The sequence below is a fragment of the Balaenoptera musculus genome, chromosome 9, assembly GCF_009873245.2.
Source record: "Balaenoptera musculus isolate JJ_BM4_2016_0621 chromosome 9, mBalMus1.pri.v3, whole genome shotgun sequence".
NCBI classification, from domain to species: domain Eukaryota; kingdom Metazoa; phylum Chordata; class Mammalia; order Artiodactyla; family Balaenopteridae; genus Balaenoptera; species Balaenoptera musculus.
In genome coordinates, this window is record NC_045793.1 from 15,234,066 (window position 1) to 15,255,160 (window position 21,095).

The following is a 21,095-nucleotide window of genomic DNA, read 5'->3' on the forward strand; positions in this document are numbered from 1 at the left end:
CCCCATTTGCACGACTGTGGTTTTGTATTCATTCTCTCAAGGGGAGAGTCTGGGGCAGCTTACCACTTAGGTGTTTTAGAGGATTAATTACAACCTATTGCCTCAAGATTGCTCTAAAGCTCCCATTTCCACATTGTGGTCAACTGTAAACTTGGTCAACAATAATTTTAAATGCAGTGGCCAAAAAGAATAGTGAGGCCCCAGTCAACTTCCAAAGTTAAGAGAGCAGCCGAGCGGCCCAAAGATCCTGAAAATGGCCTTCAGAACAGTATCAGCGTTCTATGGGGGTCAACTGCTGGTGAGAGCAAGAATCTGGAGGCCAGTGTTGTGTCCAGTGTCCACTATCCAATTTCAGATTTCAGAGCGATCTAGTTGGGCTGCAAATATATAACGTGTACAGTTTAAAATCACGTTAATTTAATCACGGCTAAGAGGCAGAGAAGTTTAATAGTTAAGAATACAGGCCATGGAGTCAGACTTCCTGGGTTTGTATCTCAGATTAAACACTTACTACCCTATCATCTTGGGCAAGTTGCTTACCTCTGATTCAATTTCCTGATCTGTAAAATGGGGATTGTTATCTCATTCACAGGTTTGTTGTAAGGATTAAATTAGCTAATACATGTAAGTAGTCACAAGACTGTCACTTAGTAAGCTTTCAATAAAGGTCAACTATGATTAATTACCGGACATGACTTTTGTACACTGTCGTATGAATCCTATTCTTTGTCATTATTTCCATATAACAAACACCTTCAAAAAGGCTCTCTACACATGTAATAAAAGATCTCCTTTACCTATTTCCTTTCTGTAAGGTGTTTGTTGCCAATAAGGATTCAGTCACATGAAAATTAGTTTTTCCAATCTTTGTCATTCCCTCACATGGTTTTCAGAAAAGACTTAAAATATATATTTGTAAATTTGTATAAACAATAAAGAGAGGAAGAAACAGGTGGCTTTCTTACCGTTAAATGTTTGCTGTAAATGCGTAGGCAGAGGTGAGTGGGAAAGTGTTGCTGCATGCTGAGCTCCTGGCTGTAAACCCTTTAGTAAATCTGAGAGGAAAACAGACTTGTCAGTAATCTTCTTAAAACTAAGATTTGAGCCCCCTTAGATAAAAAATGAAAATAGTTTATCTAATGCAAGCACAGACCTTGACTTCTTAAACTAGAGCACATACATTAAAACATATTTACATGTATAAATATAAATGTGTATGCAAATAACCCAGCAAATCGGACTCCCTCTTATAAATTTCATTAAGATAGAAATGTGGAATAGATAGTTCACTTAGAAACTATAAAAAAATTTCAGAGTCCAGTAATTTGACTTATTTTATATATATAGATGAAATAAACTGCATTTCTTTTTAAAACATTCTATAATTTTCACTAACTCCAACTGGACTACTCTCAATTAGTATAAATTTGTGAAGTTTCCTGTTCTATCAAACTAGGTAGCCAAGTAAATAAAAGAGCCCCACTTACTCTGAGTTAGGCTATGGTGGAAAGCGGCTGAGGTAGATCCCGAGGTGGTTGTCACTCCAGCTGTGTCCGTTCCAAAGCCAAGTAGCTCCAAGGGAAACTGGAAGGGCATGGTCACTGGAACAAGGCCACCCAGCATCCCAAAAGGAGTCACATTTTGATTTGTTACAGACAAAGGTGATGTCATGAGAGTCAGAGGTGAGGCATTAGCCAATAATGATGCTCCTGCTGTGGACTGCAGAAACCAGGGGTCAAAATACATAAGAAGTCAAGTCTTTAACCTGAATTGATTTATTTTACTTAATATCCTCATGGACACGAGACTATGTCTTACATCTGCTCTAACAGAAACTTTGGGAGACAGAAATGAAGACTGAAGCATAAATTACATTTCAAAGAGTGACCAATATTGGCTCTGGAAATACTTCTACTCAGCTCTTCATCGCCAGTTTAGATTTCTTAACTGTTACCGCAATGCCTATATTAGCACCCATTCGCTCTCTTAATCAACTCATTTCTAACCTTAGATTTCCATTTTTGCTCTTAGCCCCTAGATCTGACACTGGTAATTAATTCCACATAATTTCAATTTGGTCTCTGAAAATGCTCTGTAATTTTACTGTTTGTCTTACAATCTTTTCCGACACAACCCCTGCAGCTGCTGTTTAGACTATTACCCTCTCAGATCCCCCAACTTGATACCCTGTACTTTCATCATAACAGCCATCCTGTGTCCTCCTCATCATTAGCCTTACCTGCCTCTTCCTCAGAAGCTGAACACCTGACCTATGCCATGAATCCCAACCACGCAGAACTTTCTGCGACAAATGTCAAGCACTGCACCTTTTCCGTATTCACTCTGCCTTCGCAATTACAGAGTCCTCTTACATGGTTTTACAACCACGCTGTTACTCCTGGCTCTCCCCCAACCCCTAGCAAAAACCTGACTTATGTATCTTCCTTTTATTATCAAACTTGCTGAATGACAGCCTCCTTTTTCCACATTATCTAGCCTCTCCTTAACCCCTGAAAGAGGTTTCCAATTCCACTACTTTTTTGAACTTAGACTCCTAAGGCAAAAGGTAAATTAGAGAGTGTTTTGACACTCCCCGACCTGGGCTTTGATGCCATGTTTATGTTTAGAAATATGCTAGCACTGATGAGCTTTCATTGTCAAATTACTTAAATATACTCTATTAAGCTAATTTAATTCTTTGAACACTTTTCTATAAAGCAATTAAATAATTTTTTCCCATTTTGACTTTTTTTATGTGTACTTATCAAAAAAGATAATCAAAATTTCTCAGTATCAGACGTTATCTACTATAGTTTCTGCAATTTTGTAGCCTATTTTATCAACTCAAAATTTCTGCGGTAAAAAACTTTACATTTCTAAGTTTGGTCAAGAAAACTGAATTCTCTGAATATTTGTTAATCAATAATAAGCATTAGCTATGGTCAGTTTTACTTTGTATGTTGATTATTTCTACCAGTAAATATTATTAATTAAGGGCTAATCATTTTATTTCTTAATGTATGAGAACAAGGTAGGTGATTTTCCCATGCAAAAATGCCACATTACATCATATATTTATACACTTAATGGTCCACACCACTGCTGAACAAAAAAAATGAAGAACATCCTCCAAAAGCTTTCTATTCTGGTTTTTCCACTAGTTCTCCAATAGCCTTCCCTTATCTCCTTTATTTATCTCTCAGATTTATACCTACAGTTCTGACCTCTCATCTCAGTTTCAATCCTGTTTGGCTAACGGTTTAGTGAAGAATTCCGCTTGGATATCTAACACTAGCCAACTTGGCATGTCCAGAATTGAACTCATCATCTGCTACAATCACTTCCTTCTCGTATATGTTAAACGCTAGGATCAGTAGTTTCATTCTTTCCCACCACTCTGGCTTGAAACCTTAGTTTTTAAGCATCATGAAATGAAGAACAAGATGAGCTCGCAGTCAACATGGTATCTTTTTTTTTTTTTTAATCGCAACTTCCTCCCACACTTAAGTACAAATCTTTATCACTTTACGCTTGGACTTGACGACTTTTCTTACTTGCCAGTCTTTCCCCTCTACTGTGCCCACCACGATATACAAAATGGGTGATTTAGGAAAGAATTACTAAGTTAGAAACAACAATGCTTCTGAAGCAAAAAAAGGATCCAGCATCAATTTAAGAATTAACAAGGGTTCTTTCTTCTTTTTAATCGTAACTCTATTTTAGTCTCAGGATAATATGGGGAACACACTCCAAGGCCATGTGCCCCAAGTGGAGCCCCCCTAGTGAGGAACATGAAACACTGCTAATAAGCAGAACTCTTCTATGCTTTTCTGGAGGAGGCTAATGGAAGCATTAAAACTGACAGAAAATGCAAATTAGGGCAACTTCCACAATTAAGTAACATGTATTAGCAATAAAAAATGGCACCATGCCATAACTATCGAACATTCTGCACTTTTAAAAACCTTCCGTAACCACTTTTGTTTATAAAGCTAAAGTGAAACACCAGATTATCTAAATGTTATATGGGCATTTATAAGTTTTTCTCTCGTAGAAGGTGGAGACCTTTCAAAAGTGGGATATCCCACTGTTGATATCATTCGGAAGCACACAGGAGAAGCTGTCAACATGAAGTAGGCAAACAGTTCGGGATAACGCCCCATAATAAAAAATATGTTCCATGACCTCCACATTTCATTCCTAGGGGAAAATATGAACAGGCACCTTGCTCTTCCTGTGGTGGGCATTACATTCTTCTTTTAACGACGTTTTTTCATTTTGGTGAGTACATCTGCCCCCCGTTCTCTACAACACCCAGAGTGATCTTTTGAGATATAAATCAGACCATACCACTCCCCTCCAACAGCTTCCCGCTGAACAGAAGTAAAAGCCCAAGCCCTTACGGTAGCCCACAAGGTCCTCCATCACATGGTGCGGAGTTGACCTTTGATCGCCTCACCTCCCCATCCTTCCCTACTGTCTAGCCACGCAGGCCTGCACGTCGTCAGGCTCCTTCCTATCTCAGTGTCTTCACATCTACCCCCCCCTCTTGCCTGGGCTGTTCGCTCTTCTCTCCAAATGGCTGGCTCCTGCTCATTCAACTCTCAGCTCTAATGTTGCCTCGTCAAAGAGGCCTTCTCCATCTCCCTTATCCATGTTAGTAGCAATCACACTTTATCATATTACTCTGTTTTATTTTATTTTTATAGCGCTTAAAGTATTTTTAAATACTTGTGTTTTGCTTATCGTCCTACCTAGAATATACGCCCCATGAGAGGAGGAATCTTGATTCACCCCATTTCCCCAGCACCTAGAAGAGTGCCTGGCACACATTAAACACTTAGTAAACATTTGCTTAGTGAATTATTTTGGGAATTATAGAGTGGCAAAGACAGGATTCACAGAAAATCAATAAGCTGAAGGGCAAGAAAGAACAGGAAAGCCTTGAGTGGAAAGTTAATAAAAAGCAGGTAGAGATAATAATGTGAACCCAGAAAGACTTTAACTTTTGTTAACCTCAGGACCTGTCATTTTCACATCTGCAAACAGCTAAAGATGTCTTTCAGAAAGGAGTGGAATAGTTTATAGGCATAGATAGGAAATCTGTTTTTAGTGTTGGCCAGCTAGAAGGATAGGATCTAGAGGCCACAAGGTAGCTGATAAGACTTCAGTGAGATGCTATGTTAAAAAAAAAAGAACCTTAGGTTGACCAAAAGTTAGAAATAACCTTATTCAATTACTGATCTTTTCCTCAGTCAAACCAATAAGAAAGACAAAAAGGATCCGACATGAAGGCAGGAACACTAAGGTCTCCAAATCATAAAGCCATTTCGGACAGGAAGAAAACCAGGGAGGAAGTAGTTATATTTTAGAAACACAAATTTTTGCCACGTAGTTTCCTTGCCAACAAACCAATTGGTAAACAACAAACCAAGTTGTTCTTCAGGGAAAAATGATCAAATATAGGAAGGTTTCCAGGAAAAAAAAAAAAAAAAAAAAGAACTGATAGATTCTGGAGATGACAAAAGATAGAGGGAGATTTAACTTTAAATTCAAAGAAAACAAAGCAAGTGGAAAAAAAGCAATTTTTAACTACAGGAAAAAAGTCCAAAATTTATAATTGAAACCACAGTTAGTGACACTTAGCTCAATAGAGACAATATTTTACATAGTCACAGATTTAACCAAAAGTTGTAATTTTAGTCTTTGAAGATAATGGGAAAGGTATAAGTGAGCTAAAAGCCTTATTTATCACAATGAGAAGCTGAAAGATAATACTAAAATAAATAGTCTTCCATTCATTCTTATTTTTTAAAAAACAATTTTTAAAAAACACAAGAGAAACAGCTAAGAGAGTTAAAAGTATTTGACACTAGGAGGAGGATCTGGGGCACGGAACTGCCATTTCAGTTATACTCCTCTCACATACTCCTGTGATCAAATTAAAGACTGATCTCAAAAACAGTCAACATTTTAATAAAGATAATAAAACAGGAATGTGGACTAACTCCTAGACCTTAGTTAAAACTTAAATTTTAACATACAATCCCTAATCGGTTTTTTTTTCTTATTTCTGATAAAAGCAAAATCATATAGATAAAACATCTGTTTATCCCAGATTTCAGTTAATGAAGTATCAGTTAATTGAATTTTGTTCTATATTAGAATTCTAGAATTCATTCATTCCTAAGCCTACTTTAGTAAAGGCAGAGTGATGATTTGGGTTTTAAGTGTATATTGAATACCAACACTTAGCTTGTACTGAATAGCAGAGAACCTCTACAAACACCAAGGGGAAACGTATTTCATTAGATGTTCCTATTCCACATAAATAAGAGGCAGTATAAAGTTAGAGCACTTTCTTAGACGACAGAATTTCAGAAATCAATAAAAGTCATATTTTCAAAGAATAACTGAGAATCTAAGAAATAACATCATAAAATGTTATATTTTTTTAAAGCTTCTTATGAAACAGAATATTATGTAAAATCCACTTTCTTGAAGAGTCTAAAAAAGTTATCAGGAAAATATCAACACTGGTGGGATGATGGGTGGCTTTTATTTTCTTCTTTTCTGAATTTTACCTACTGCGAACATGGATTATGTTTCAGGGGAAGGGAAAAAAAAGTTAAAGAAACCTAATCAGTAAAGTGAAGGACAAATCTGAGAAAGCCTCAGAATACAAAGAAGTGGCAGATAGATGAAAACAATAACAGAGAAGATGATATGAAAGGCAGAGAGATGGAATATATGAGTGATAAAGAGTTCTCAAAAAAACCTAGGCGAATGGATCAGAAAACATAATCAGACCCATAACAGAATAAAATATTCTTGAGCTGAAAAAATGGGCAGGTCTGAGATTGAAAGATGTTACCATTTTTCTAGGTACACAATTAATGAAAACTAGATAAACATAGCCATTATCTGGGAACACTTGATTTTCAAGAAACAAGAGAAAATGTGATTAGCATTTAAGCAGAGAAAACACATTACTTGTAAGGGAACAAAAAGTCAGAATTGCCTCATACTTTTTTATAACCTTAATTAGTAAGTAAGGGTCAGTGGAGCAGTATTTACAAAACTTGGAGTGAGACAAGTTAGTGACCCAAGAAGTCTTTATCAACTCAAGTGTGGCAGCACAGAAATTATCAGGTATGCAAGAGCTAAAGTAAAACAGCTTTCACATTAGCCTTCTTGAAAAGATTCCTTGAATTAGGTACTCCTGCTAAATGAGAGATAAATTTAAATTAAAATCTCACAAATGGGGAAAGTGTGGTATAAACGGATTACTGACACTAACTTGACAGAGAATTATACATGAATAACTGCAAAATTTGTGCAAAATAAAAATTTTATTCGAAAAGACAAATGGTTAGAGGAAAAAAATAATATGAATGTATAAATTTTATTAAATAAAAAATTATGAAAGTTGGCAGGAGAAAGGGGACTAGGATGGGGAAAAGAAGAGACATGTGAAGGTACGTTAAAATCATAAGTGACTATTTTGTTCTGGACTTTGATAAGGTACAGTTTTAAATATGCATTTTAGTTGTGTTTTTTAAAAATTCTGAAAGTAAGCATGTAATAAAAAAAAAATCCACATCCCAACAAAAATTTCATTCCCAGGTGTCTCCATCACTGTGATGTCAACATCCATAAGTTATAAGTCATCATAAACAACTGATGATATTATAATAAAGTCATTAAATTGACTCACAAGAGAAATTACACCATCTTACACTTTATCACGTGAATGTATCTAACATACATACCTGCACACTGGCTGTTACCACTGACGACCCTGAGGCAGAGGATGGTCTATGTGGAGTAGACAACGGTTTAGTAGCACCCTGTGTTCCACTTCCTGTTCCCCCAGATAGACTAGTCCTACTAGCTCCGCTTGAGTTAAGGTTGCTACCTCTGCTGGCCGGTACATTCATTGCAATTCCACTCAAGCTATTCTTGCCGACAGTTCCAGTGGATGATGAGTTTGAGTTTGTTAGCTTTGGAGGGGCCTGAAGATTTTTTGTAGATGGAAGGCCTGAAGTGCGATTAGAGGGCAATAAATTCAAGGTGGGAGACTGTCTGCTGATGTTTATTCCACTGGGCTGTTTATGGACTGGGTTGTTACCGCTAGAGTGGCTACTCTGGGCCACTAGTGCATTCGGACTGGAAGGACTTGGGGATACAGTAGGTTTGGGAGTTGGGTTGGATTTAGAAATAAGTTTAGTTGATACTGAAGGCTTAGCTGACTGAGAGGGCTTGGGTGAGGCAGAAGGCTTAGGTGAGGGCAAGGGTTTAGGAGACGTGGCAGGTTTCGGAGATGCGGCAAGTTTTGGGGATGCAGCCATTGAGAAGGGAGATTTGAAACCCTGCGTGGGGATTTGTGACACCATCGCCTTGGCTAAATAGTTACTGGAGGTAGTGGTGCTCGGTACTGTCCTAGAAACCAGGGAGTGGGACCCTTGAGAACCATTTCCAGGTGGGGGAGCAGATAAGGGAAGGCGGTACATAAGTGGCTTATCTGAAGACTTAATAAGTGGGGATGAACAGGAAAGTTGGGGATTATTACTTAATTTCACCACTGGATTGGTCTGTGATTTACTAATAGTTGCTTGTAATGGAGACACATAGTTCTGTTGGACAGCTGAATGCTGGTGCACCTTTGTTACTTGTGTTAACGAAGAAGCATCTTGGGCCTCTGATGTTCCCAGAGCGTGAGAGGAGGCAGCAACTTGGGCTTGGGAAGAAGAGGAGACATGGGTCTGTGAAGAGGAAGCAGCATGAATCTGGCTTGACCTCTGTAGTCCTTGTTGAAGTAGCCTGGCTGGCAAAGGTTCTAAGGAAACTTTAGGGTTCTGAATTGAAGAACCAGCAATAAGGCCTGAAGAGATGCCAGTATGAGCTAAATCCTGGGGTTTCTTTGGTACTGGCCCTGTGTGGCCAGCAATAAGACTTGATGAATGTGCGGTCTGAGTAGAATCTAGTTTTTTGGAAGTAGCCAGTGGCAGTTTACTCATGATGCTTGCTAATTTTTCCTCTCTCAGTCCTGGACGAGGTTTTGCAGTTGGCATACTTATCCTTGAGCCAGCTGGAGGGCCCTTGTTCCCGTTGTTGATAACAGCTAAAGCTTCAGAAACAAGATCCAGTGCAGGTGGATGAAAAGAAAGTTCTTCATCTAGTGAGTCATCAAGGCAGATCGTCTCCTGGGCTGGTGTAGAGCTAGAACTGGTGGAGGCCACAGCAGACGTGCTAGAGCTCGTTGAAGGGCCACCAACTGAAGCCACCAAGGATGCAGGAGTTTTCTGGTCCTTTTTTGGACTACACTCCTAGCATAAACAGCATTATGTTGGAAAAACAAAAACGATTAGTCAAAATTTACAAAGTATTAGATTTTAAAGGACAAAGGAATTCTCATAACTAAAATTCTACTAGAAATCTTTAGAGACTGTAAAAACCAAAATAATTTTCCAGAGGGTAGAGCTCCTAACTGAACTGTCCTCAAAAGCCAAAGTATCTGATGTATTGCACACAGCTGCCACATCTTAGTAAGCCATTCTAAGAAGGCTTAAAAACAAGCCAAAGGAACATTCATATACTAGGTCTATTACTAATGAAACCTCCTCTCCCCTTACCCACCTCTATCAGATCTTCAGATACTATTCTGAATCCATTTGTTCAGAGACTATTCTCTTTTTATCCTCCTTATACCTAGGAGAACTTCTGCCTTTATCTTTTTTATTTGTATTTTTTTAACCTTTTGGCCGCACCGTGCAGCATGCAGGATCTTAGTTCCCCGACCAGGGATTGATCCCGAGCCCCCTGCACTGGAAGTGCAGAGTCTTAACCGCTGGACCGCCAGGGAAGTCCCTCTGCCTTTATCTTAAGATTCTACCCAGGGACTTCCCTGGTGACGCAGTGGTTAGGAATCCGCCTGCCAATGCAGGGGACATGCGTTTGAGCCCTGGTCTGGAAGGATCCCACATGCCAGGGAGCAACTAAGTCCGTGAGCCACAGCTCCTGAGCCTGTGCTCTAGAGCCCACGAGCCACAACTACTGAGCCCGTGTGCCACAGCTACTGAAGCCCGCACGCCTAGACCCCATGCTCCACAACAAGAGAAGCCACCGCAGTGAGAAGCCTGCACACAGCAACAAAGAGTAGCCCCCGCTCGCCGCAACTAGAGAAAGCCCGCGCACAGCATAAAAGACCCAACGCAGCCAAAAATTAAAAAAATAATAATAAAAATAAATTAATTATATAAAAAAAAGATTCTACCCATCTCGTATAGCATGGTTTACTACGATACTGGCCCTCACTCTCTGCTTCCTGGCATTTTGGCCTCTTCGTATGCCTGTCCTACAGCTACCCACAGGCAGTACATAGAGAAACTGGTACATCAAACTGGCAGAAGATTCAATTCAAGCACACTTAAATTACCTTTTCTATTCATTATGGTAGAAGTCATTTGTAATTTATTCCACATATATTCACTATGAGCAAGGCACTATGCTAAGAAAGCAAGAGTATTAGGAATTAAAACTTGGAATACCTAAGAGAGAATATTTTCTGTTTTATCAAAAAAAATTAACTTTCTTAAAATTCAAGGAAGAGATACGAGAATTAGGGCACAGTTTAAAATACTCAAAGAGCAAAAGAATTTAAAAAGTATCTTTCTCTTAAGAAAAATATAAAGTACATGACTCATTTTATATTTAAGATTAAGAAGAAATAAAACTACATAAAAATCTTTTCAAAGTTTCTTAAAAACAGACAAATCCAAATAAACCCAAACCCTTATATTATACATTAATTTACGCCATGACAGCACTTATTCTAACTACAGCAGAGAAAGCATGGAGAGAAAGGGTCTTTACCATCTACTTTCTAAGGTATTACAGTAAATAAGAATAATAAATTCTTATTTCTGTTAAGAATGCCACTATACTCTTTCTTAGCAATTTCTCTAAACTTCTATTCTAAAAAGCCGTGATTGAAAACCTCAATACCTTTTAGAAGTCTGTAGCGTAACTACATTAAGGTCAAAATTGTCTGCTAAGATGAACAGGTAATGCAGATGAGACATGATTGCACTGACATGCCATCCAATTACATAATTAGTGAAAACTGCATTACTATAAAAAGTACAGAAACTGAGAGTGGGGGAGTGTGTCAAAATAATATTGGGAGTGTTACCAGTATAAGATTGCCATTTTAAGTAACTTTCTTTATTAATTTTTCTTTAATTAATATTTTTTTCTTTACAAAAATAACATTAAATCCAGCCAAGAGAGTACTGTGTAGATTTATATTGGTAAATTGTTCAGGATATATATTTGAGCCGAAAAAGCAGGTTATTCCATTTATATAAAATGTTAATTCAATCTGGATAAATGAATGACTGGATGGGCAGATGGATAGATGGATAGATGGACGGATGAATGGATGAATGGGTGGAAGGAAAGAAGGAGGGGAGGCAGGGACAGAGAGCCAGAAGAAGGGAGGGCAGATGTGTACCAGAAAGTTAGTAGCTTTTTCTTCTGTGTGAGCAGAAATTTCTGGATACTTTTACTTTCCTCCTTCTTACTTTTCTGTATTGTTTGCATTTTCTCCTGTAAGCATTTCCTTATATTACCTTTATAACTGAAATAGGTATTTAAGGGTCAGCAGGGCAGGAAAAAACCATATCCGCAATACAGTTTTTCCATTTGGGGAAAAGGAAAGGGTAATTTAATCACAAAGAAAGGAACAAAACAGATAATTCCCCTGTACCATCCCAGCACACCCATTATTAGAATTCTGGTAAATTAATCATATGTTTAAATATATGTATCAAAATTTAACCAACGCTTTATGGTGGGTATTAGGAGTTTAAAAATAAAGTCAAATGTCAAAACAAAGCATGAACTCAATAGATTTAATGAAATACTGGCTCCATATTATTTGGATTAGAAGACAAAGCAGGTTAACTAAGAAAAAGAAGACTAATCTGTATTCAAAGAGCCTCTAATACAATAAATTAAGAAGACCATGGAGTAGCAAATATTGACCTTCTGGCCCTAACCTCACAAGCAAAGAAACTCTATTCAAAGAGATGAAGGCTATGGGAAAAGTCTAAAACCTACAAGTTGTGGGCTTTCATTACAATTTTAATTTCAAATGATTATAGTTTTCACTTCTAGAGGTTATACTTGGTTCAACTCTGCTTTGTCTACTTTGATCGGATATTTTTTGTTCCCCCTTCTGCTTTTTTAAATATTAAAAAGCTTAAGTTACTTTATGTTCTAAATCTAATAAATCCATTCCTTGCCCTTCTTAGGGATCTAATTCTGTTGGCTGTTTCTGCTGATTCACTCATAGTAACTTACTTCCTCACGTATTCTGTATTTTCAGATTGTAAACTCATGTTTGACACAGTATATATGTGATAAGCCTTTGAGGCCTGGGATGAAGGTACATTATTAAAGAGTGAATGTGATTTGCCATTGCCCTGGGTTAATACTAATCTACCAACCTTAAGTTATTTTCTTAGCCTGAGGTTTTCCCAGATCTTGCAGGTTGTGTAAATTAAACTCCTAATCCAGAGAAAAATTTCAGGGAGGACTTTCTTCCCCTAATCCAGAACCCAGGCCAAGATACACAAATTTCTTAGTCTTTCCACTGGTGAATGGATTTCTTTTCTAGTTCTTTCTTTTACTAAAAATGTTATCCTTTGAGAGTCCCAGGTTTATGGAGAGTTTCATTCCAATTCCCAACCTCTTTAAGTCTAAGAAAATCTTATCTGCTGTGCTCTGAGAAGGTGATGGAAATCAGAAAATGCACCTAAGGGCAACTAAAGTTTCAGTGACAGATTAACACTCTGGCAGCTTCTTCTTTGTTTTGAGCCTTAGGAATTTCTCTTATATATTTATATTTGCAATCTCAGCGATGCTTCTGAGAGATATTTGTCATATTTTATCCAACATTTCTAAGTAGTAATAAGCCTTACAATTTAACTAATGTATATAAATTTCCCACTGCCACAAAGTCATCTCTTCTCCCAAATACAATGGTTCTAGGATTTTTACAATGTTTGAAAACACCCATCTTAAGAGTATGGTACCTAAAATATATATGAAATGCCATATAACCTTTTCATCCTAAGAATGTATTTCAACAGTCACCAATTATCACTAATTAAAGATTTGGTTCAACACTTACCTTCACTTTGGGTTTAGGTGCAGGAATCACCTTTTTCTTCGCCCTAAGAGAAAAGATTAAAAAGGACGCCATTTCAGGAGCAGTTAAGTCATTCATTAGGAAATTGTAACACATAATCTTGTAATTATATGGGTAAGTAATTTCTCCCATTTGGGAAGTTCTCTGAAGGAACTGTATATAAGCTATATAAGTGCTCAGTTTATATGTGAATATACAGCAACATGTTCCCCAGTTTCAATTCACTAGAATAAAGGCCAAACCATTAGTAAAATGTGAAATGTAGATGATCAAGTTTTTTAAAAAATTAAATGTAAATACTCAAAAAAAAAAAATTAAAATAATTCAAAACAGGCTAACAAAGCTGCCTAAGGAGGCTTATTTCAAAGAATTGGTAAGAATTTGTAATTATTTATAGAATAAGAGCTTCAAGGAACTTTAAGCTCAAATTAAACCATGCTAAGAGGTTGTAAATGAGATACTGTTTACAAAACAAAACAAAAAATCCTCAATTTTTTAAAGAAAATTATTTTTAACATAATAATTTAGATAAAAAATTTCAAAATGACAGAAAAAGGCAATAAAAAATACCATGGATCCTTGGAACCTTTGGGAACCAGTGTGGAAAATGTTTGAAGATTAAAAAAGGGTTGAAAAGCTAAAATACCTCACATGTCTGAATATTTCGACTTCACTGAGTTAAAATGCCATCAATTAAATTAACAAGTATCTTGATTAAAATTTTACTGCCAATCTACAACTTCGTTAAGGCAACAGTAATATTCATGACTTTCAGGCCCATATTATCACACAGATTCCTACTTTCTGATATAAAACGAAACACAAGGTTAGCCATAATAATGAGGCTACTAAAAAAGAAAAAAATAAAAACTGAGGTAAAGGATCTATGTAAACACTTGCTTTAGAATTAAAGGAACGAATTATTTATTTATACTTGAATTGTAACATGATTTTAGAACTATAGGGAAATCAAAGGCCTGAAATATTATTGACACAAATACATATAAAGGCATAAAAAATATACATACCCCCCACCCTGAGATATCTAAACCACCTGCAACAAAGTAAACCTATAATGTATGAAACCAAACTACTCCAAATTTATACCCAAAACAACAAAACTAGCAAGATCTGAAAACCATACCAACTCAATACATCTCTGATGGTATACTAACAAAGTGTCCTTCCTAAAAGCTGTAAAAAATTCCACCTACTATAACTGTATACAAGGAGAGGGGGAATTTTGTAACATTACCCAGATGTTAACCAGATCTCTTAGTGGAATACTGAACTACAGTGCTCAGTAAATTCTCAGTGACTTGCTAATTTTATATTTTATTAACCCTTAATACTACACTTCTAGGCAATAGAGAAGTAGCCTTAAGTTGTAAGTAAAAATAAAATCCTTGTCAAATTAACCAGTATTCACCGAAAAATGTAACCACAGAAAAAACTTGCCTTTTCACTAGAGACCCTTCTTTAGTAATTATCAATACATCACTAATGAAAGATTCAGTTTTGGACAGAGGGAAGGACATGAAGAGCATGTTAATTTTGTGGAATAAAACACTGCAAGGCAAGGCTAGGTAGGATATACACAGAACTGTCTTGGAAAGCATGAGGCTAACAGATTACCTTTGTAGATGGTCATTAAGAGGGAAAGAAAAAGTATACAAAACAACTGGAGGGCAGATGGTCCAGGAACAAAGGAAACCACCAAAGCCTTCCTGTTTACATGGCTTCTCACTACCAGATCTCAGGCCAATATGTTACATTATGGATTCAAGTTTTTAGAGACTAGCCTGAGAAGTTCTTTAATAGATAAATGTGTCCTGCAGTCTACAGAGTCAACAGTTTAAACGATTTTTAAAAACAAAAAAGCAGTGGTAAGACAGAGATTGTATAAATGTATGTTTAAGTTCTATTTTACCTAGCATTTAATAAATGATATTTTTGTTTACTAAATATCATAATGTTAATAAATATAAATGAAGAAATCTGGAGTCTGCATTTACTCACGGAGCAGAAGTAAGATGATTATGTACACTCCGACTTTCCTTAAAAAGCATTCTGGAAAAATTAAAAGGACACAATTATTTTTCTGCAGCAGATAATAACATGATAATCACTTTGTTATTTTAATCATTTAATATTCAATAGGCTACTACTTGCTTTTTTTACCAAGTAAAGACTTATAATGGTACAGTAAATTCAATAACCTATTTTATGGGAAATGTTATATTACCTCTTTATTTAAATCTTTTAACAGATTTCTGTTGATTTAAGATGAATACTTTAGGATGACAGGTTGAGATAGCCAAGTCTATTAATTTTAACATTCTTTACTTAACTCTTTAAACTGGGTTACACTTAGTTTTAGAGATACCACTCTACATTGACTATTTTCAATAGCACTAAGGCTGTGCCTCTTTTTCTACACTCTAAATCTTGTACTCAGTTACTGATCTTCATGATACCCATACAAAGTTCCCCTTCCAAAGTTCAAAACCTTCTTCCCCCCTCCCCTTTTCTCTTATTAGGAAATTCACGTGCAAAAAAGAAAAAGTGGTCGGTAAAAAAAAAAAAAAATCACCTTTATGTGTATCTCTATGTCCATGTGACTAATTGTTTTGTTTTTTAAGTGAGTGAAGCTTTCAAAGCAGACATCATCTGAGATGACTGTAAAGAATGTTAAACACACTAGGTTCTTAGGAAAATGAATGTCATACGTGTGTATATATGTCTTTAATAACAGCAATAAAAAAGTAAAATAAAATCTAGGATGTCATATTTCTTACCTTGCCTGCATCCAGCCCTTAGGCCACAATGGTTTCACCTCTGTCTCCATAAAGGATTTAAGATAATCCTCAGCAGACTGGCTTTTATTTGGCTCTAACTCATAGCATCCCAATTTGATCTCAACAAGGTTACATAACAAAGTTCTAAACAGATTAAAAATATATATTTATATATAAATCTGACTGCAAAATTGTAGAAAATTAAGCTTGAAACAGATTTTTTAAAAGCACACAAATCTGACAGCAATAATAAAGAATATTATCTGAAGAATTCAGAAGATGACATGAAGATAAATAATTTCTAACATATATCATTCAGTGTACTATAGCCAAATTCCCAATATGAGATAATTTCCTTTGATACCTTTAATCCAGGCACCAAAGATTAAAAGGGATAGTCCTACAACTAAACCCTCCACTTGGAGTACAGAAATACTGGTAAGAAAGATGACTGGTTATATAAATATATTTAGTACTTCACCTCTGAAACCAGTATGACTTACTCAATAATAAGATTAGCTTATAAAAAGTACTATATGTAAATAGAAGTGATAGAACTCTAAGGATATTAGAACCAAATTAATCTTCTCTTGATTAATTTTTCCTACACACTAACTTCTGGTTGCTTCTATCTAGTTTTCCATTTACTATCGATTCTTTTTATGAGAAACCTGACTTCTGCATCATCTATTTGGTTAAAAGTGAAGGTTTTGGTTAAATCTTACCTAATGGTGTCATCCCAGTGGAATTTCTTCCTTGGTCCTATGACACGTTTCCCTGGTTTCTCATCATCATCTTCCTCAGATCCATTTTTTTCTCGTTCTTCATCTGTTTGAAACCTAAAAGTGAAAACCATTTTATGAAGCAAAGTTTCAACCCAACACTGCCTATAATATGTTCCTTAGATACTTGTTGAATTGCTTAATTGAATGTTAACTCAAAAGCCAGGGTAAATGAGGAGTCTGCCTTTCCACATAATACTCTGAGTTTGAAGTGCATTATAAAGCGCTCTGGTAAATAAGGTCTTCAGACTCTAATATAAAGGCATGAACACTTATCTTTTGTATCCAACTTCAACCAGTCAAGTAGGTCAACATGTGAAATGTCTGACCAGTGTCAGCTCTAGCTTTGATCACATCCATACACTAAATCAAAAGACCTTTTGCCTTCCACACCAAAGCAGCTGAGTGGTAAGTCACTTGCCATTTAGAAAATATATTCAATTATACCACTTCAGTGGTTTATGTGGATTTCTACTGGGTGATGAAGTCCACTTGAGACCAATCCCTAACAGCTACAAGTATTTCTCAAATGCAAAAGCCAGTCCAAATAGAAGAGGTACGTACTTGGCACACTTAGCTTGATTACGAGCCTGGCAGTCCTCCTGGTATTTAAATAGCTGTTCAGGCATGACATTGCTAACAGCCAGTTTCAGTTTTTGCAGAGGTTCTCTTAAACGATCATCCTGAGGAAAAAAAAACACTGAAAGTTTTTTCAAACATATTTACAAAACTTATTTTGCAAGCAGATCCTCAAAAGATGAAATTTGGGTTTTAGATATTGATCACACATTTGAAATGTTAGCATATTCAAATACGGATATTTCTTCTAAAATGCTGACTTTTCATAATGCACACTGTAAATAAAATTAGGATAACCCTACTTCCCAGACAGCCAAGCAGAGTCCCAGTTTTTGCCTATTGCCTCAGCATAATTATTAATAGTGCTCAATTACACTCTTAAAAATACTCCAGGGGGCTTCCCTGGTGGCGCAGTGGTTGAGAATCTGCCTGCCAATGCAGGGGACACGGGTTCGAGCCCTGATCTGGGAAGATCCCACATGCCGCGGAGCAGCTGGGCCCGTGAGCCACAACTGCTGAGCATGCGCGTCTGGAGCCTGTGCTCCGCGACAAGAGAGGCCACGACAGCGAGAGGCCTGCGCACCGCGATGAAGAGTGGCCCCCGCTTGCCACAGCTAGGGAAAGCCCTAGCACAGAAACGAAGACCCAACACAGCCATAAATAAAGAAATAAAATAAATAAATAAAGCATGACACAAATTAAGAAAAAAAAAAAATGGTTAAGATGGTAAGTTTTATGTGTATTTAAAAAAAAAAAAAAAATACTCCAGTAAATTATATGGACACTTTAACTGTAATAAAATGATTAAATAGAGAACAAAATCTACATTGTGCAGACTACTACCAGTTAATCCCCATTATGATGGGGAACTAGTACCACAAGAAGAGATACTGCTTTGGAGGACTGGAATGCACACTTTGGTTTGGTGACTACCAACAGAGTGTTGGCATCCTGTTTTCTTGTTTATTGTTAGTAATTGTGACTTAAGTTGTAAGCAAAAATGCAAGGTCAAGGCCAAAGTGAAAGAGGAAAATGGGAGACTCTTATTCATGTCGGTTCAGGGCAAAAAGAAAAGTAGGTTTGTATCTGACAGCTTTAATCAATCAATTTATTAATTTCATCTTGCAAGTAACAAAATATATATGTAGCTATTTAGAACATACTCTTATTACTGTCATAGGTGCAGAAATATTAGACTTCGCTTTTCTTACTGACACAACTGTGTTTAAAATGTGATTTTTGGTAAGGAGAAGATTTTTAGGAATGCAATTATCATTTTATGGCAGGTATGTTTTACAAATTAAAACATTTTATTTTATTAATAACATTAATTTTATTAATAAAAACAAAATACAAATATTACTAACAAGCATTTTACTTATTTCATGCATACCAATTAATAAATATTATTGCACATATGACAGTGTCTGCTATAAAATCCCATTTTAAAAAATGGAAGATCCAGTATCATGGTTTCTGGGTGATCTCATCTTAAGAATTACATAGCTGAGACTATCTGCCTGGGAACAATCCAAATATACATCAACAGTAAAATGAATAACTGAGATATATTCATACAACGGAACACTGTACACACAGCAGTAAAAATGGAGTTCCCCTACATGTAAAGACAGATAAATCTGAGATGCATAACAGTGAGTGTAAAAAAGCAAGCTGCATAAGAAAACAGACACTATTACTCCATTTAAATGAAGCTCAGAAACATGGCAAACCAAACAATATAATGTTTAGGGATACAAAGGTACATGATTATACCACATAAAGAAAAGCAAGGGTTAGATAAATGTCTTTCTTCCATAGCCAACATTCCATAGTCAATGTCCAGGCATAGGCACAAAATCTGAGACCTCAAATAAATTTCATTTGTTCATTAACCTGCTTTGAATTGAGAAAGAACTACAGTTTCTTAATTCAAAAGGACTATTTTATTAATAGAAGTATAGCGCCTATAACAAAGAATTCTATGCCTGTCAGCTCACAGCCACTGCGGAGGTCCAGAGCACTGCACTCAGTCCCCTATTTGCACCATGCTGTGCTTTGTGACTCCAACCCCCCGACCAGGAAAGTTCAGACTGACTCAAAATAATACAACAGAGTTTTCACCCAAGAATATGGATTGGGATGAGAAATCTGCGGTCAATCTCTGTGTGTAGCTTTTCTGTAATAAAGAAAACTTATCTGCAGATGCACATAAAAGGATAAAAGTGAGATAAGGCGAGAGAGGTAAAGAGAAACAGAGTTAATTCAGATTATCAGTTCCCATTCCTTCCTGGTTGCATTCTTACCCTTAATTCCAGGAAATACCTTTATTCATAGAAAAGAAGTGTTCCTTTTTTTATCTTAAATTGCATCCAGGTTATTTTTTCTATAACTTGCAAGTTGTAAATATTTTTAAAATACATAGTCAAACAAATCATTAAAGGAAGAGTAATCAGGACAGTGAAGGTACTGAAGCCCATTTTGTATGAAGTAAAGAAGGGGACATAATTTGTGAATAAACGCAAAAGGAGAATTAGGACCAATAGGATGGAAAGCACCTGGATTTGGCTCAACATATGCAAGAACTTCCTGATACTGTAATGAAATAAGTTTCTGATCACTGGAAGCATGCAAACTTGCACAATTACTTAGAGGCACTGTAGTCGAGAAGAATCTAGCAAAACATGCATGCTTACACTAGATAATCTTTAAGTAATCTTAAGTTTACGTGCAAACCCCGTGATTCTTTCCATTGGTCTTCATGTCAGTGTGAGCGTATCTGTATAGGTCCATTTCAGGAATAAGAAAATTGAATTATACGTATGTCAGATTATTTGTTGAGGGCAAAGTTGTGTCAGTTGTGGAACTGAGGTTAATTTACCTAGTCCAAGAAGCATTAGAAAACATTATGTCTCATCTAAACCTCTCAATTGATGAAAAGCAATTTTTTCCCGGGGGATCCAACATGCTATGGTTACTAAAGAACATCCTATGGTTTCTAAATATGTACAATACAACTATAAAGCAATTAGTATGCAAAAGTAGCAAACAGAAATCAGTCTCCTTTCAGGTTATAAAACCCCAGATGCAGGTATTATTGTTCCTCCTCTTACCTGGACATTGAGATGTAACTTCTTTAGACGTTTTACCAGTGTTTCTTTATTGCATGGCACAAAAGCTTCAAGGTGGGAGTAGACACCGCTACGAATGACAGGGCCTAGTTCCTGCAGCTGTAACTCAATGCTGACCAAAAACAACAAATAAGTAGTACAGAATTTCTTTTAGGTAGTAACAAACAAGCAAGGAGGCAGAGGCAGTGATTCTTTTCTCCTTTTACCTTTCCATGATTTGCTAGACAGTATTTTTCAAGGAAAAAAAAAAAACCCCATAAATCGTAATGCTATAAAAAATTTCAATGAATCTAGTTTAAGAGTAGAATTTACAACCCCAAACAAGATGGCAAATAATTTTTTTGCTTTCTTCTTTTTTTTTTTATTGAGGTATACTTGATTTACAATACTGTGTTAGTTTCACATATACAGGAAAGTGATTCAGTTATATATATATAAATACTTTTTCAGATTCTTTTCCATTATAGGTTATTATGAGATATTTAATATAGTCCCCTGTGCTATACAGTAGGTCCTTGTTGTTTATCTATTTTATATATAGTAGTGTGTATCCTAAACTCCTGGGAATTCCCTGGTGGTCCAGTGGTTA

General features: G+C 36.3%; 1 protein-coding gene across 4 annotated transcripts in view; it reads right to left on the reverse strand.

Moving 5' to 3' along the window:
- The window catches only part of UBN2 (ubinuclein 2), an 87,899-nt gene that overhangs the window by 22,286 nt on the left and 44,518 nt on the right, over positions 1-21,095 (reverse strand). For all 4 annotated transcript variants that reach the window (XR_005021205.1, XM_036863245.1, XM_036863246.1 and 1 more), the window contains 9 exons: positions 20,489-20,618; positions 17,361-17,479; positions 16,740-16,853; positions 16,015-16,158; positions 15,236-15,286; positions 13,199-13,241; positions 7,773-9,329; positions 1,488-1,719; positions 966-1,055 (listed from right to left, as the gene is read on the reverse strand). Coding sequence is in view for 3 of the 4 variants with exons in the window: in XM_036863245.1 (XP_036719140.1) it covers positions 966-1,055; positions 1,488-1,719; positions 7,773-9,329; positions 13,199-13,241; positions 15,236-15,286; positions 16,015-16,158; positions 16,740-16,853; positions 17,361-17,479; positions 20,489-20,618 (2,480 nt within the window). In the remaining variant the exon portion in view is untranslated. The remainder of the gene's footprint in view (positions 1-965; positions 1,056-1,487; positions 1,720-7,772; positions 9,330-13,198; positions 13,242-15,235; positions 15,287-16,014; positions 16,159-16,739; positions 16,854-17,360; positions 17,480-20,488; positions 20,619-21,095) is intronic.